This window comes from Rana temporaria, chromosome 1 (assembly GCF_905171775.1).
Source record: "Rana temporaria chromosome 1, aRanTem1.1, whole genome shotgun sequence".
Classification (NCBI taxonomy): Eukaryota; Metazoa; Chordata; class Amphibia; order Anura; family Ranidae; genus Rana; species Rana temporaria.
In genome coordinates, this window is record NC_053489.1 from 247,860,262 (window position 1) to 247,879,425 (window position 19,164).

Below are 19,164 nucleotides of genomic sequence, written 5' to 3' on the forward strand. Positions count from 1 at the left end.
TGCTACAGCTCAGTTTCAGGGTCTTGGCAATTTTCTTATAGCCTAGGCCAGTGATGGCGAACCTTGGCACCCCAGATGTTTAGTAACTACATTTCCTATGATGCTCCACTACTATGCAGAGTGCATGAGTATCATGGGAAATGTAGTTCCAAAACATCTGGGGTGCCAAGGTTCACCATCACTGGCCTATGCCATCTTTATGTAAAGCAACAATTCTTTTTTTCTCTGATCTACTTTCTCTGAGCGACATCTGGGCGATGTTCTCTGAGCGACCAACGAATACGACTCAACCTCTTCACGTATCCAAACAACCATTGGATCTATATTATTCTACGTGCTTCAAATCTTTGCACTTGTTACATGTGGTATATGTATTAGAGGTGTTATGAGAGTTCTTGAGGTCACTCAACTTTATGGTTTTTAATGTGTTTGTATACAATGTTTTTAACTTTATCATTTTTATTAATAAAAACTTCAATTTTTTACTAAATATATGCATGTGCCTACAAAGTCTATATCTTTATTCCAATGTATTTTGTAACATGTGAGCAATCTCTGACAGTCTCTTGTAGGTAGTAATATTGCACATAAACTTGGATTGGTTAACCTGCCACTAAAAAAAATAGATAAAAACTTTACTTTTGTGAAAAGTTCCCCAAGTTGCCCTATTTTTCTATACTCAGTAAGAATAAGCCACCACAGCTGTACTTTGCCTAATTAGCCATACCTGCTCACTGTATGCCACATCCATTTAGTACCACAGATTGCTATAAGCTCTGCCTAAGGGTGGTTCCTCTGGTGGACCCCAGGCAGGGCCGGTGCTACCACTAGGCAAACTAGGTGGCCACCTAGGGTGCACTGCTGCCTAGGGCGCTTGGCCACTGGTTTCCATACTTTCTGTCTCTGCGCTATGTACGTTTTCGGTGCTGTATTATAAATACCTCTGTAATAAATGTTATAGTGGGCACTGCTGGGATAAAGCCTGCACATCTAGGGGGATGCAGGGGATGCCTCTGCTGCATGTTACTCAGGCAGCCTCTCTGTAGTCAGTGTGGCCAACCGTCAGTATTTTTATTGGCAGTCAGTAAAAAACAGGCACTTTTCTCCTGCCAGTAAATGCCAGTAAGAGCAAAAGGTTGCCAGTAAAAAAATATGACTGTGCCTGCTACAGTGTGTTTGGGCAGTACCGGCAGGGGGGCGGGTCTGGCGGAGGTGGTGCCTGAGCGTTTCATGTGATGTCATGGTGCAAGGGAGCTGAGCGGAGCGGCCAGAGCCTCATGTGCAGGTCTGCAGGACGGGAGCAAGGAAAGCTGGGAGCAAGGAAAGCCAGGAGTGGGACTGTCAAAGCTGTTTGGACTGGAGGGGACTGAAGAGACCACCTGGCATGGAGAGAGACTGTCACTGTGACTCAGGAGGGGACGTGTTGGTAATCTGTGCTGCGGCACACTGCTTAATTTCATGTGTGTTTGCCAGTCAATTCTAATTTCCTGCCCTCCTGAGTCCTGTCCCTGAGCCACTTACTTACTATATTGAAAATAAAATAAGAAATATGCTTTTTGTTTTAATATCAACCTTAAATCACATTGCTAATTGCATATTGTTACAGCGCCTTGAGGCGATTTAGTTTGCACTATAGTTTGTAGTGCTATATAAGTTACTCACTCACTCATTGTACTTATTTTTAGCCTAAATACTGAAATTTGCACTTAAAACTGTAAGTTTGGAAATGCCAGTAAAAGCTTGGCTGTGCCAGTAAATTTTGGGTGTTATGTCAGTAAAGTTCAATCTGGTAGGTTGGCAACATTGTCTGTAGTGTCATTATAGAGGCGCAGCACTGGAGGTAATGTCCTGATGGAACAGAAGAAAACATCCCCTGCGTGCCTCTATGATCAGTGCTCTCTACTGCAGCCATCTGCTTCCTCTAGCATTCTTGCACCAGCCTGACCCCAGGTAACCCAATTTGACATGGAACTCAGAGGTTGGATGAACAAAGCCTTACCTGAAGTTGTGGTCAGGTTGGTCTGGTTAGTCCATTGTGAAACCATGCTATTCTGTGAGGTCAGTAAAGCAGATGCTGGAAAGGACAGTAGTAAAATATTTTAAAACCTATTTCCATAAAAATCATTTTTATCAATGCAATGCGAAGAAAGAAGAATAAATAAGGGAAAGGAGGGGAAAGAAGAAAGATAAAAGAGAAAGAAGCAAGAGGAGATCAGAGAGAAGAGTGTGAGCTGCTGAGAAGACAATTGAAGAAGGGCAGTAAAGGACGTGCAGGGGGAGGGGGACCCCGAGGTACGAACCCAGCCCGTCCCAGTGAAATGCCCCCCCCCCCCCCATATTTTACAACAATGTCAAAATTTCTCTGACTTGAGGATTCTTGAGGTTGACAGATACACTGACTAATTATCAGATGTTTCTTGCTGCAATAACTGTATGAGGTGTAAGCCATTGCCCATTCTATGATTCATTCTATATTTATTAAAAGAGGAAGGACTTTACATTTAGCATATTACTTCATACTTCTTCCTGCTTTAGTCAGGAACTGAGAGTGGAAATAGGAAGAGTTAAAGTACATATAAACTCTCATTATTACAAATATTCTGTTGATAGTGCCCCTTGTTTAGCATCCAAACTAACACCTTATTATTTTTTTTTAAATGTTTGTACACTTTTTTTTAAATGTACATTGTGACGGTATTACAATGATATCCCCGTCAACGTTCCCTTCTTCCACGAACTTCCAGTAGATCTTCCAGTGTCTGCTTGGAATCCGGGTGTAAAGGAGAGTAGAAGGGAAAATCCCGCCGCTGCCAACCAGTTGTGACGGTATTACAATGATATCCCCGTCAACGTTCCCTTCTTCCCATAACGAAAATCACCCCAATATTCCACGAGGAGGAATATTCCTGGAATCGCCCAGAAAGCCACACATGAGACAAGCTTACTGCTGGAACAACACAGACTTTAATGGTTTTCTTCTCAGCTTTTTATACAGTCCAAGACATTGAAGCAACAATGAAATCTCCACCCCCCCCTAATCACACACTAAGGCTAATTACTAAAACATTCTAGACAGGTCGGCACCAACCGACAATTATCATGTCTAATCACTGCACATTCCTTAAACAGCATAACAACAAATCACTTTCACACGTTCATACATTTGCTGTAAACAACCATCTTTACTATTCATTTTTTATTGGTTTACCTGTAGAGGAGTGTGTTTCTGGTGCTATTGTTTTTGCATCAGTGTTTTCATGTTGTTTTGATGGTGATGAGACAGAGACCATAGAAACTGAATTTACAGCTATTCCTTTAAAAAAAACACAGACAATCAGTCACATTGTTTTAAGGTATATTTCAACGTTTGCACATAAACTTGAGAAACCCCCACTACATATTTGTTATGTGTTCCAATTTGCACAGCATTCCTAAAATAATTGTAAAAAATATTTCTTACCTTTCTAGTTGTTCAAATTGGCCATGGTTTAAATCTGATGCCGCGTACACACGATCGGTCCATCCGATGAGAACGGACCGGTGGACCATTTTCATCGGTTAACCGATGAAGTTGACTGATGGTCCGTCGCGCCAACACACCATCGGTTAAAAAAACGATCGTGTCAGAACGCGGTGACGTAAAACACAACGACGTGCTGAAAAAAACGAAGTTCAATGCTTCCAAGCATGCGTCGACTTGATTCTGAGCATGCGTGGATTTTTAACCGATGGTTGTGCCTACAAACGATCGTTTTTCTCCCATCGGTTAGGAATCCATCAGTTAAATTTGAAACAAGTTGGCTTTTTTTTAACCAATGGTTAAATAATCGATGGCGCCCACACACGATCGGTTTGGACCGATGAAAACGGTCCATCAGACCATTCTCATCGGTATAACCGATCGTGTGTACGCGGCATTACGTTCAGCAGGGATCGGGCAGGATTCGAACCTATCTATGGGCAGGCTGAATGTTCCCAAGTCGATCCATCAATCGATGTGGTACAACCACCATGTCAGATTTTTGACATGAGATTATTGCCAACGGCTATAGCCACTAGCAATAATCATTGTGTGGCAGGGACGGCTTCCTGTGCCCCCCTGCCCAGCGGAAGAATAAAATAACTCTGTGTGAAGGATTCCCCCATCAATGCTCCATTAAAAACACCCTGCAAGACAAAGGCATAATGAGCTAGTATGCATAGCATACTAGCTAATTATGAATTACTTACCTGAGATCGAAAGACTTTATCAAAGGTTAAGTTCACCTTTTCAATATAAAAAATAAATGCACATCTTTTTGCAGGTGTGCGTTTGTTATTTTTTTATTGGGAGCCTCCAGAGCATTCCACCCGTGATCAGCAGATTTTACTTGCTATGCAGGTTCCTTGCAGACTCTTAGGTGGATTCAGAAAGACTTAGGCTGGCGTATCAGTAGATGTGTGCCGGCGCTAATTTAAGCGTATTCTGGTAACCAGCTACGCTTAAATTAGGCTCAGATACGAGCGGCGTAAGTGTCTTACACCGTCGTATCCTAAAGTGTAATTTTTAGGCTGACCGCTAGGTGGCGCTTCCATTGCGGTCGGTGTAGAATATGTAAATCACTAGATATGCCTATTCACAAACGTACGCTCGGCCGACGTAGTACAGATACGCCGTTTACGTAACGCATTATCAGGCCTAAAGTTATTCCATCAAATAGCTGTAATAGTAATGTTAAGTATGGTCGTCGTTCCCGCGTTGAAATTTGAAAATCTTACGTTGTTTGCGTAAGTCGTCCGTGAATAGGGATTTACGTCATTTACGTCCACGTCAAAACTAATAGGACCGTGCGGCGTACTTAGCCGCAATGCACACTGGGATATGTACACGGACGGCGCATGCGCCGTTCCAAAAAAACGTAAATCACGTCAGGTCAGCCCAAATTAACATAAAACACGCCCCCTAAAACGTTTACTCATTTACAAGCCTTTATTTCAGGAAATAACTAGCAGTATGACTGTGCTGGCTGTACACCACCACAGGTTACTCATCCTTGGAGATTTCAATACCTGTGTTGATGAGAAGCAAGTTTGACAAGAACATCTTTTTATGATGTAAGCACTGGGATCCACTCAAGAAATATCATCTGTCACTCACAAAAGGTCATACACTTCCACCTTGTTTTTCATTTGGGTCTCAAAATAAGTGATCTAACTACAAAATCAGTTGTATGGTCAGATCACCACCTTGTACATTTTAGTACTGCTCTTCTTTCTCACACAAACCGAAAAGAGGAACTTGTAAATTATAGGGCCTAATCCACAAAGCAGATGCGCCGACTTAACTCGAGATACGCGGCGTAATTAAAATTTACACGGCGCGTATCTTTGCGCCTGATCCTCAAAACGAGATACGCCTTAAAATCATGTTTTTCCGTCCTACCTAAAATAATTACACCGGCGCTTTTTCGTGCGCAAATTACGCTAGACACGCCGCTGTTTTGATAGGCAAAGATGCAAATGAGGGAGATAGGGCGATCCACAAAATTAAGGGGGTAATTCACAAAAGAGATACGACAGCGTATCTACTGATACGCCTGTGTATCCCTGTTTCTATCTTTGGAACTGATCCACAGAATCAGTTTCCAAGAGATAGACAGAAGATCCGACGTGTGTAATTGAATTACACTGTCGGATCTTAAGGATGTAATTCTAGGCTGGCCGCTAGGTGGCGAGGCCATTGCGGCCAGCCTAGAATATGCAAATGAACACTTACGGCGATCCACGAACGTTCCGACGTAGATTCTACGTAGTTTACGTCGAGTTACGCCGTGTAAAAATAGGGCTGAGTCCTATTTGACTAAGCCCTATTAAGTATGGCCGTCGTTCCCGCGTCGAAAATTCAAACTCTACGTCGTTTGCGTAAGACGTCCGTGAATGGCGCTGGACGCCATTTACGTTACTGTCTAAGCAAATGACGTCAGAGCGACGTCTGTTATCGCAATGCACGTCGGGTAATTTACCCGACGGAGCATGCGCAGTACGTCCGGCGCGGGAGCGCGCCTAATTTAAATGGGAATCGCCCATTTGTATTAGGAACGCCTTGCGCCGGACGGAGTTAAGTTACACCGCCGCAAATTTCCAGGTAGGTGCTTTGTGGATCGGCACCTAACTTGGGAGATTTGCGGCAGTGTAACTTAACTCTAAAAAGTTAAGTTGCGATCGGCGGCTGTGGATCTGGCCCTAAGTGTGTGCGCCGTAGATTACGCCCTGTGCGCTTCTGTTAGTTTCAATGTGTAAATTTACACTTTATAAAGGCAGCCCTAATTTTACACATGCCGTGTAAAGGTCAGCTAAAGCAACACCATTAAGGAAGAGAAAAAAATTGGATCTGAGGTCCCCAAACCAAAGAGCCAAGGAGGGGTGGGCCGTTAGGACTATTGCGGTATTGGTGAACTTCGATAATAAAATACAGATGAAGAATAAACAATATAATTTTATTAAATCACAAAATAACAATACAAGAATTTAAAAAAATGGTGACGACCATACATAACACCAATACAATAATCCCGGATAGGGAGAATTAATGGATAGAAGGTCACGACATTGAGCTTTACTAGTTTTGCGGCGCAAGCCGCTTCATCAGAAGCATGTCTGCAGTAAAATTGAGAAAACAAACAATTAACACAAAACACATTATACATTGTACATTGGGGAACACAGGCTCAGCTGCTTACCTAGGAGGTACCCCCGGAAGAGAAGGCGGGGATCACCATATAGCGTCCCATATAGCGGCCAGGAGGCGGACAAATAGGACGGGATCTACTTGTCAGCAATAGAAGATATACAAATAGGGTAATGATTAATGTCGAGGACCCTGACCTAGGACAGATACCATAAGGGGGGAAGGAGGTGAATGTGAGGGTATGGGTGACCACACTTAATAAGGTTGTGAGTGATAAAAGTTATATAGATATAGTGTGAATGAAGTGATGTGCAAATTGTGAGTGAGGGACAGCAAGAAAAGAAGGTGAGGAGGGGTTGGGAAAAGGAGAAGGGGATGAGAGAGGGAGGACTAAGTGGGAACACAGCTGGGGAAGGGGAACGGGAAAGGGGGAGGGAGGGCGCGGTAAGGGAGGAGAGGGGGGGGGGGAAGGAAGGAGAGAGGATGGAAGGGGGGGGGGGGGGGCACAAGGAAAGTGGAAAAAGGAAAGGAGGAGAAGGAAGGGGGATAAAGGATATATGTGTGTACCTTAAGGTATAAAAATGGTGCATGGGGGGTGCTCCAAAATGGTGGGGCCCAGCTGGGTATGCATTGGGACCACATGTTGGCTTGGTAAAGCCGTACTTAGTAAGGTGATAACCAATTGTGACGGAGGGGTGGCCTCAAAGTAATGAAGCCAGCCAGTAAAACCTGTAAAAGAACAAAAAATGAAAGGTAGTGAGGAAAGGAGTTGAGTATAGGGGGGGGGGGGGGACGGAAAAAGATGGGACAGTCAAGGCAGGCTGGACAGCGGTAAGCTGTATAGTTGGGGAGAGCTTACTGTGGGTTTGGTAAACCCGCAGTCATTCTGAGATCCAGCATCCGTGCCGCCGTAAGCGGGTGGATCCCATTTAAGGTCTCCTGGCCGGCGCCAATGACTCCGGGGCGCACGTGGTAACGCTGCGTTTGGCCGCCTGCGTGATGACGGCCTGGGGGCGTGGCGCATGCTAGGTGCGTAGGGCGGGCCCGCAATGGGGGGGCGGGACTGGTGCCTGAGGCTATGTGCGAGCGAGGTACGCTGTATTTAGCCGTGTACGTCGCGTCAGTCGGGTAGGCTGGCGTGTGCATGGCACACAATTGTCCCGCGATGGAGGGGCGGGACATGTGGCACCGAGCAGCCGAGGTGCAACCCCCGGGGCGGGGCCATAGACCCTGTCAGGTGGAAGCCCTGGCTGCCACCGGGTGATGATCCCGAGGCACCCAGGGGCATCTAGAACTGGCGGGGGGGGTGAAGGAAGCAGCTGAGCCAAATATACACATACAAATAGATAAACAAAAAGGATACAATTAGTGAAATAAATACAGTCAGAATACAATGATTACGGTTGCATTACAAGTGTAGTGAACTATTAGATAATGGTGCTTAAAGATAATAAGCACCGGGTGTACTGAAGCAGCCAATAGCAACCGCTGGGGGCATGTAGAGATAGAAAATCCTAGAGGGTGGCTAGTACATCATATTTAGGCAGAGACCCGCCAAGGGGGATCAGCCTCACAAGGCTTTGGGTCTCGACTACGAGATGAAAAAGAGGGTACCCAGTGTGTCCTAGCAATGGTAATTTGCGTGGGCAGACTAGGTAGTAGTCTGGAGTGGCTAGGGGTTATCCAGACCGGTTTGATGGTAATTCAAACAGGAAATGGCACGGGCAATCCAAAGCCGCCAATCCAGGCTAGGCCACAGCGTTTGACAAAAAAGGGTCGCTAAAGTAACACCATATACATGGTAAACTAAATAAATAAATAAATAAATATAATAATATATAAACAGAGGCTACTCCCCAGAAATTGGGGAGTAGTAGGTGGGTGGGGGGCGGGATACCAAAGGCGGCGATAGCCGCCCTAGTACCTGTCGCAGCCCACCCATTGGGGGCCAGGTGTGTTATCCACCTAATCAATATGATTTAAAGTATAACCTCTGAAGTAATAATATATAGACATATGTCTATATATTATTACTTCAGAGGTTATACTTTAAACCATTAAGGAAGAGCTGAGCACACACACTTGTTGGACTACAATCTGTATGCCAACATGCCAGGGGCATCCATGCGCATAGCTAGACTAGTGACTTCAGTGACCGAGGGTACCCCCTCTTCTGAGGGAACAACAGTCAGGAGACACCTCGCAGAATGCATCTTTGCACAGTAAACACACACATTAATTATGTCACAATGAGAATGCATGAATGCACACCACTGTGGTCCCTAGCACAGACATATCACATGCACATCTAATTGGATTAGATCCAAGTACCCCCCCCATTGGTACTTGGGAGCAGTAACGCCAAGCCACGGCTCCAATTCTGTTACTGTGCATTCATACACCATTCAGGGACCTGGGATCACTTCTCCCTGGTCCTGGGGATCCCTTCTCCACCAAAACTGAGGGTGACACCCTTATTTAATCAGGAATGCCACCCCCCCACATTCACACATCATTCACACACATAAACCAAATCATAAGTACAGTATAATAAACAAAATCATAAAAATATAAAAAAAAATCATAAAAATAAAAAATAAAAAGTACCCCTGCAAATTAATTTCGGTGGCGATTGCTACGTCTGGGCTGCCCACGGGCACGGCCACGGGCACGGCCACGGCCAACCGGAGGATCTTCATGGGGGGCGGTGTTAGCAGGGGAGGGAGTATCTTCGTGAGGGGGGGTGTTAGCAGGGGAGGGAGTATGTTCGTGAGGGGGGTGTTAGCAGGGGAGGGAGTATCTTCATGGGGGGGTGAGAGCAGGGGAAGGAGGAGCCTCCCCTGGTGTCTGTCCTCCTGCTGGCCTGCCCTCCATGGCCACTGCTATCCTTGTCAGACAGAGAGTGAGGGCAGCCGCATTGGCCTGGCCAGCCCTGGTATTGTCCTGCACAGCCTGGGTCAGGGCAGTCACCTCCTGGGCCATGCCTGTTGTGGCGGTCTGCAGCTCACACAAGCATGTGATGACCGCCAATGAGTTTGTGGCCACATCACTGAGTGACTCCTTCATTGCACCCAGGCTGTGCTCCATCTGGGTCAGAGTCTCTTTTATCTGACCCAGATGGCGGGTCTGCCGGGCATTGTCCTTCTGCAGACTGGCCGGCAGACGCTCGGCCACCCCCCTGGTCTCCTGGGTCGCCATCCTGCCTGCCCCTGAGGCTTGTGGCCTGGGAGGAGGGGGAGAGTGACCCTTGTGGGTTGCAGCCTGTTGGGGGAGGAGTGGGAGGGGCTACCCCTGATGGTGGCCTGACTGCTGCCAGCCTCTGGGGTAGGCTCTGGGGTAGCCTCAAGGGTCATCATATCCGAGGCCAAAAGGACTTCCCGGCCAATCTCAAGATCTTCTTCCTCCACCCCCTCATCCTCCTCCCCCTCATCCTCCTCCCCCTCAACCCCCTCATGAGGGGAGGTTTGGCCACTCCCCTCCCCTGGGGACTCCTCAGCTGCCTCTTGTCCTTGGGGTGGTGCAGCAGCCTGGCCTGATGGGCCAGCAATCTCCTGGTAATCTGTGGAGGACACAAAACAATCACAGGTTTGAGGATCCACACACTTGGCACATCTTCCCTTCCCCCACCCACACATGCTAATCACCAGATAGAAAAAACAAAAACTTACCTGGCCTCACAGCAACATCTGACTGATATCCACACAGGCCCACCACCTGCTCTGGCTGGAAACACCGGGCCACTGCCCATTCCCCCTCACTCAGACGGATGGGGCAGGGTCCCCCTCCTCCAGTGCCCGTGGTATGGGCAGTGATCTTTGCCACCTTATTACGGACCACGCTCTTTAGATTGTTGATCTTTTTTTGGATGCCAGCGGGGGTCCTCGTCTCCCCCCCCCGCCACATTGATCTGATCCGTAACCCTTTTTAAAATAGCCTTCCTTTGGGCCGGGGAGGTGTTCCGGCTATCAGGGCCATGTAAATATCGGCCATATAGGACGATGGCCCGAGCAAGAATTTGCTTCTCTACCTGATTAAAATTGAGCTTCCTGCGCTTGGGTGCCATCACAGACACCACTCAGCAACAATAAGAAACTCACAGGACAAACAAACAAAAATACACACACAACAAACAAACAAACAAACTCTTTTGCAAGGGAAATGTGTTTGTGTGGGGCTACTTTTACACAGGGCGATCCTCAAACTAAGCACGCTTGGCCTTTTACCTATCTCACTGATTGCGCCAAGCCAAGTTCTGCACATGCCCAGTGAGAAGCAGATTCGTGCGCGCATGCGCAGTACGGCCGGCCCTTCATTTGCATGGGGCCACGGCTCATTACAATGAAGCACGCCCACTTCCTTCCCACTTGCAATAACCCCGCCTTACGCCTCGGGATTTAAGTTACGCTTGCGCAATTTTGTGCGCAAATGCGCTGTGGATACTGCACTTACGACACCAAATTAGGGCGCCGTAACTTAAATGACATAAGTTTTGAGTAACTTAATTTGCGCCACTGGCTGTGGATTAGGCCCATAGTTCTTTAAGACAGCTGACTTTAGTCTAACCTTCGAACTTCATCTTGAGAGGATCCTGCACCCAAAACAGGCCTTACTTATACAACAAAAACATCTGCTTTTGACTTTATTGTTCTAGTCAAGATCAAGCCTCGCCTTCCACACTGCCATACAGGTTGGTACAGTCAGGTAAAGGAAACAGAAGGGACATACGCTGGAGAGACAATGGGGGGAAACAAATGGGCCAAAAAAAATCCCTACATCAACATCTCAAGGATCATCAGACTGTTATTGCACAAAAAACAAAAACAAAAAAAACAAAACAACAGACTATCATCGATTACACGAAATTGCAACAGCCAAGTAACAGACCTGCTCAACTCTTCAACACTGTGGATAAATTGTGCAGCCCAGATGTCTTAAAGACAAGTCTAAACCTCTCTCAGGAAAGATGAAATTAACAACACAATGGTGTCACCTGATCAGTAGAAGTACTGGGACCAGCAGCTTGTTCACATGGGCGTACATAAGCATACACCTATAAGCATACACCTGTGTGAGGGCCATGCTAGGATGCATTAATGTTTCGTGCATCCACATACAACCAGCCCTTTCATGTCAGTTGAGACATAGCAACTTCATGGACACACTGTCGGTGTTCAGGGACCTGCACACATCTGCATCCACATAGATGTCAAATAGGGAGCTGCGGCTGTGACCCTGCAGCCGCTAGATCCCAATCAACATGAATGGGACTGCCTGCATGTGGATACAAGGAACACCTGTGCATCCCATGCAGGTAAAACACAGTGTTTACATGGGTGTACGCTTAACTACTTGCCGATCAGCCACCGTAAAATCATTTTACGGCGGCAGGTCGGCTCCCCTGCGCGAGAGCACGTAGCTATACGTCGGCTCTTGCGCAGGCCACTAGGGACGCGATCGCTTGTTACAGAGCGGGGACCGGGAGCTGTGTGTGTAAACACACAGCTTCCGGTCCTGTCAGGGAGAGAAATGCTGATCTTCTGTTCATACAATGTATGAACAGAAGATCAGTCATTCCCCCTAGTGAGGCCACCCCCCTACAGTTAGAACACATCCAGGGACATACTTAGCCCCTTCCCCGCCCCCTAGTGTTAACCCCCTCACTGCCAGTGGCATTTTTATAGTAATCCAATGCATTTTTATAGCACTGATCGCTATAAAAATGCCAATGGTCCCAAAAATGTGTCAAAAGTGTCCGAAGTGTCCGCCATAATGTCGCAGTACCGAAAAAAATCACTGATCGCCGGCATTACTAGTAAAAAAAAATATTAATAAAAATGCCATAAAAATACCCCCTATTTTGTAAACGCTATAACTTTTGCACAAACCAATCAATAAACGCTTATTGCGACTTTTTTTACGAAAAATATGTAGAAGAATACGTATCGGCCTAAACTGAGGAAAAAAAAAGTTTTTTTATATATTTTTGGGGGATATTTATTATAGCAAAAAGTAAAAAATATTATTTTTTTTCAAAATTGTCGCTCTATTTTTGTTTATAGCGCAAAAACTAAAAACCGCAGAGGTGATCAAATGCCACCAAAAGAAAGTTCTATTTGTGGGGAAAAAAGGACGCCAATTTTGTTCGGGAGCCACGTCGCACGACCGCGCAATTGTCAGTTAAAGCGACGCAGTGCCGAATCGCAAAAAAGTGCTCTGGTCTTTTACCAGCAATATGGTCTGGGGGTTAAGTGGTTAAAGGGGTTGTAAAGGTTTGTTTTTTCTTCTCTAAATAGATTCCTTTAAGCTAGTGCATTGTCGGTTCACATACCTTTTCCTTCGATTTCCCCATCTAAATGTTTTTTTTTCTTTGTCTGAATTTCTCACTTCCTGTTTCAGTAAGCGTGCCCCCATCATCTGGCTGGGGGTTAGTCAGCCAGAACAGCTTACTGAGGAGGAACAGGAAGTGAGAAATTCAAACAAAGAAAAAAAAAAACATTTAGAAGGGAAATCGAAGGAAAAGGCAAGTGAACCAACAATGCAATAGCTTACAGGAACCTATTTAGAAAAAAAACCTTTACAACCCCTTTAAGTAGGTGAATGTGGCCTTATAAAAAAATGTTTTTTTAGTAACTGAGGCATCAGAAGGTCTGAAAGCGGAAGTTAAAAAGTTAAAAAAGAACGTAGGCGAAACGACATATATTATTTACCTTGAGGGATTAGTTGCGCTTTCATTATTTACTCTATAGATATTTATTTAAAGTTATTCTGTACACTGGTAAAATTATGCATGCTTTTCTGTTGCTTACACCAAGACACTCTTTAATTTCAGATATTTGCTGTAGAAAACCTTATTTGCTATTCATTTTAACAGATTTACCTGTAGAGAAGTGTATTTCTGGTGATGTTTTTGCAACAGCGTTTTCATCTTGATTTGATGTTGATGAGACAGAAGCCATAGAAACTTCATTTGTAGCTGTTCCTTTAAAAATAAAAGGCAATTTGGTGACATTGCATTAAGTTGGTGGGATAGAAATACAGGAACTGTCATTGCTGACTTTAGATTTGCAAGCTGCTAGCTTTGCTTCATTGCTTAGCAAGTCATTGACCTAGAGCAAGCATGGAGGTCTGGTGTCCCCAATCTACTGTGTCTGGTTTGCTAATTTCTCTGTTCTGGGTCAATGATTCACTGACTGTGGGAAAAAAAATTATAATATCCACCACCACAGCTCTAGAACAGTCAGAAATGTCAGTTATCTAGTCAGGTTTCTTTTATTTTTAAATGCATATGTCTTTTCAAAATGATTTCTTGAGCACTAGATGTTACCATTTAGCTGAAGTGAGTATAATAGCATTGCATAAGTAAGCAGAGATATAGAACGAATAAGAAATTATGGTACAGCAGTGGCGGCATGACGCTCTTTGTATATCAAGACATCGCTTTTATATCAAATCAAAGCGTATTTAAAATGTTTGCTTGTCTTGCAAAACGCTCTTAAACCAAGTTACTCTCTGTAACGGTCAGGGGTTAACACCGTTTACGATATTCCATTCCACCAACCCACGACAGCTTATCCGACACTCCACAATCCAGCAGACAGGACCCATTGGATTTCCCCCAGAAACGAGACACATACAGCTCTGTCTCTGGTTCCAAAACGAATGACACTTTAATGGTAAACTTCAGGCTTTTTATACAGTTAGCAACTAAAAAGCATGCTGCAGTAATCACAGGGACAATGACACACTCCACCCACAACATCACACAAAGGGGTGCTAACGAGTCCCCCTCAATCCACATCTTAGACAGACTTTCTGACTCCGCGATAAGCTATTCCCACCTGCTACATAATCCACATTCCTTTAGTAAACATGAGTCAGACATCTGACCTTTAGAGGGTGCCAAGTCACATCACATATTATCATCAATAGTATTTTCACACAAAACAGTGCTAATTAGCATCAGACAATGAAAAGGTTCTTGAGAGGCAGACTTAATTAGCACAATAGACAATAGAATGCAATCACAGCAAGCTTTTATCATTACAGCCAGGTAGACTTAATTAGCACCTCAACAGTCTGTGTCCCCACATGAATGAATACTGTCCTATTGACCTGTTGGGGTCAGAATAAACCACTTGTAATATTTCAAGATATCCTGCAATACATGAATTATCATTACTGTCCCATCTCATGTAATCCGAGATATCATTTTGCAGTCATCCTATGCCCCTATTGGACATAGGATGACCCTAGACACAAGAGTAATTGGTGAAGCTGGCACAGGAGTATCCCGCATCCTTCAAAATTTTCTGGGTATCACGGGCCATTCCGTTACACTCTCAAATCAAGGTTTTACTGTATTAGAAAGTAACAATGTATTGGAAAGTAACAATGGATGGGAAAGTAACAATGTATTAGAAAGTAATAATACATTTGAAAGTTAAGAACGGTACACACGGTCGGACTTTTTGCCAACAAACTTCAAAATCAGCAAGTTTTCAAATTAGTCCGATCGTGTGTACGATCCATCGGACAAACTTTTTCGGGTTTCATCAGACAAAAAGTTTGGTCTGCAAACGGACAAACTTTACGTCAACAAGAGTTCGATGGTGCCTAGTCCGACCGCGTGTACAGCAAGCAATCGGACTTTTGTACAAAGTACAAACGCGCATGCTCAGAGGCAAAGACCAGCAGGAAGCGTTCTTTCTAGTAAAACTAGCGTTCGTATTTGAAAGTGCACATTCGTTACGCTGCAAGTTCTGAAATCAAGAAAAGCAGCGCACATTCTCTTCTTCTTTATAATGTCATAATACTAAAAGCTGCTTTGCTGGTGATACTGACAGGGTCAAAACAAATATCTACTTTGGATTAGTGTATTTTGGTTATAATAATCAAACATATTTCTATATTTTTTTGTGGGTCAAGTTAGCACAACCCCATTGCGCAACATGTCTGCTTGACGAACGGACGTTCAGAAACGAACAAAATTGCACGAAACTGAAAATCACGAATGCACACAGACGAAACCTCTAATAACTCTCGATTAGCAGAAGGAGCCCAAAGGGTGACGCCGGAGAATTTAACTTCCTCTTTTAAACTCTCGTCAGTACGTTGAAACGTCACTACGTTCAAGTTTGTTGCCGAAAATGTCCGAGCACGTGTATGCTATGGGTGTGACCGGACAACTCCCTTCTGACAAAAATCCAAGGGAAAGTTTGTTTGATGTCCGACCGTGTGTACAAGGCTTAACAATGTATCGGAAATAACAATGTATATTATTCAGTAAATACATTAAATTGATAATAATAATGATGTCAACATTGTGTCCATATCTGACAAAGAGATAGTAAAACCACAACTGACATGTTCACCGAAACTTCTAAAAGAATAATGTATATTGAGACATGGCTCTTTGAGCATTAAATACCTGTAGTTATATGTGTTTCCTGAGCCTCTGATGTTACGATACCATTTCCTTGGAATGCCATTGTCAGGAGAGAGGAAGTAGATATGGTTGTGCCGGCTGTTGTCTGATCTGCTAATAACAGAAAAACAAATTATTCCTGATGTTATTAGTAGATTATTTCATGGAAAGATTGGGGACAGGGCATGGTTTAACGGGATAAAGAATACCTTCAACCCATGGTAGGTAGGTCCTGTTGAGATGCTTATAGATCTTTTATAATCCTTTGTTTATAGTGAAACCTAATCTCTTCTGTGGCCTGCCCTATATTTTATATGGTGGTTGTATCCTCTTTTTCGATATTTTTGGATAAATGTTCTTAAAAAGACACTAGAGATAGCTAGAGTAAGGCATACATCAAAAATGCAATGTATTGCAGCTTACAGTTCTTAGATGCAATGACTGCATTTGTGTTCCTTTTTTTCAAGCTAAGGACATGTAGGAATTTGCAGCAAGCTCAGAAAATACCCTTTGATCTTGCCAGTGTACTTACCACTTCCTGGGTGGTGTACTGTAGAATATCTTCATTCCTAGCTAGCTTCTGTAAACTACCATTTTCCTTGCCCGCTTGAGATAGAGATGAAGGGACATGAGTAGCCTAGGGTGGCAACCATGGCTCCCTCCATAGATCCCCCCACACAAACAGGAAGTGTGTACTTTTCCAGTTAATCCCAGACAGGTGGCAACTCTAGGCAGACCCGATGTCCATCGGGACCCGCCGATCATTCGACAGAGGCAAAACAGCGATCTGCCTATGTAAGCAAGGCAGATCGCTGTTCTGTTAGTAGAGAAGACAGAGATCCTGTGTTTCCGCTAAGCAGGAACACAGATCTCCATCTTCCCACAGTTAAAGCACCTCCCCAACAGTTAGCAACAATTAGCAAGTACCCCCTAGGGACACATTTAACCCTTTGATCGCCCCTAATGTAAACCCCTTCCCTGCCAGTGTCATTAGTACAGTCATGAGAGTGCATATCTTTTAGCACTGATCACTGTATTGGTGTCACTGGTCCCCCAAAATGATCAAAATTGTCACTTAGTGTCCAATTTGTCTGCCGCAAGGTCGCAGTCCCGCTAGAATTCGCTGATTGCCACCATTACAGTACTTGTAAATAAATAAATAAAAATTCCATAAAAATATCCCATAGTTTGTAGACGCTACAACTTTTGCGCAAACCAATGAATATATGCTTATTGGGATTTTTTGCCAACAACATATAGCAGAATAAATGTTGGCCTAAATTAATGAATCAAATAAATTAGATTTTTTTACATTTTTTTTATCGTATATGTTTTACAGCAGAAAGTAAAAAAATTTTTTTTTTTTTCAAAATTGTCTGTCTTTTTTTGTTTATTGCGCAAAAAATAAAAACCAAAGAGGTGATCATATATCACCAAAAGAAAGCTCTATTTGAGTGAAAAAAGGACATACAATTTATTTGGGTACACATCGCATCGCAAATGCAGCACACAGAACCACAGGACCTACACAGAAATTTTCCACATTTTGTCATGTTACAACCAAAAACTTAACTGTATTTTATTGGGATTTTATGTGATAGACCAACACAAAGTGTTACATAATTGTGAAGTGAAAGGAAAATTATAAATGTATTTCTATTTTTTGTACAAATAAATATCTGAAAAGTGAGGCATGTATTTCTATTCAGCCCCCTTTACTTTGATACCCTTTACTAAAATCTAGTGGAACCAATTGCCTTCAGAAGTCACCTAATTAGTAAATAGAGTCCACCTGTGTGTAATTTAATCTCACTATAAATACAGCTGTTCTGTGAAGCCCTTAGAGGTTTGTCAGAGAACCTTAGTGAACAAACAGCATCATTAAGGCAAAGGAACACACCAGACAGGTCAGAGATAAAGTTGTGGAGAAGTTTAAAGCAGGATTAGGTTATAAAAAAATATCTCAAGCTTTGAGCATCTCACGGAGTATTGTTCAATCTATCATCCGAAAATGGAAAGAGTATGGCACAACTGCAAACCTACCAAGACATGGCCATCCACCTAAACTGACAGGCCGGACAAGGAGAACATTAGGCCCCTTTCACACCTGCGGACCGTATGTCCGCTTTTTCATCCATCCGTGTGCGGATGAAAAAGGGACATACATTGGTCCCTATGAGATTGCGGGTGTCAGCGGATGAACATCCGCTGACACCCGATCTTGCCCGCCTCTGCATTCCTCCGATTCTGCAGACGGAGGAAACCCCTATTTTTCCTTCCGTCTGCAGGACGGATAAAAACGGACAGACGGTCCGTGTTCATCCGATCCCCCCATAGGGGAGAGCAGAGAAAAGACAGGGCAGTCCCTGTCATCAACGGAGCGATCCCCGCTGAGCATACGGAGCTTCACGGGCGGATCATTACTGATTTGCCCCGTGTGAAAGGGGCCTTAATCAGAGAAGCAGCCAAGAGACCCACTCTGGAGGAGCTGCAGAGATCCACAGCTCATGTGGGAGAATCTATTTACAGGACCACTATTAGTTGTACACTCCACAAATCTGGCCTTTATGGAAGAGTGGCAAGAAGAAAGCCTTTGTTGAAAGAAAGCCATAAAAAGCCCTGGTTACAGTTTGCGAGAAGCCATGTGGAATACACAGCAAACATGTGAAAGAAGGTACTCTGGTCAAATGAGACCAAAATTTGAACTTTTTGACCAAAACGCTAAAGGCTATGTGTAGCAGAAAAGTAACACTGCACATCACCCCGAACACATTGTCCCCACTGTGAAATGTGGTGGTGGCAGCATCATGTTGTGGGGATGCTTTTCTTCAGCAGGAACAGGAAGCTGGTCAGAGTTGATGGGAAGATGGATGGAGCCAAATATAGGGCAATCTTAGAAGAAAATCTGTTAAGCCTCGTACACATGACCGAGGAACTCGATGGGCGAAACATATCGTTTTCCTCGTCGAGTTCCTTGTTAGGCTGTCGAGGAACTCGACAAGGCAAGTTTCTCCATTCCCGTCGAGGAAATAGAGAACTTGCTCTCTTTTTGGCTCGTCGAGTTTCTCGACAG

The 19,164-nt window shown here is 44.3% G+C and overlaps 1 protein-coding gene across 2 annotated transcripts in view; it reads right to left on the reverse strand.

The window, feature by feature from the left end:
* The window catches only part of LOC120940291, a 54,246-nt gene that overhangs the window by 17,933 nt on the left and 17,149 nt on the right, over window positions 1-19,164 (reverse strand). The window contains exons 3-6 of one of the 2 annotated variants that reach the window (XM_040353069.1): window positions 16,095-16,202; window positions 13,545-13,646; window positions 3,209-3,313; window positions 2,000-2,074 (exon numbers count right to left, since the gene is read on the reverse strand). In XM_040353069.1, coding sequence (XP_040209003.1) covers window positions 2,000-2,074; window positions 3,209-3,313; window positions 13,545-13,646; window positions 16,095-16,202 — 390 coding nt within the window. Of the gene's footprint in view, window positions 1-1,999; window positions 2,075-3,208; window positions 3,314-13,544; window positions 13,647-16,094; window positions 16,206-19,164 lie in introns of both variants that reach the window. The other variant, XM_040353061.1, reaches the window with a different exon arrangement.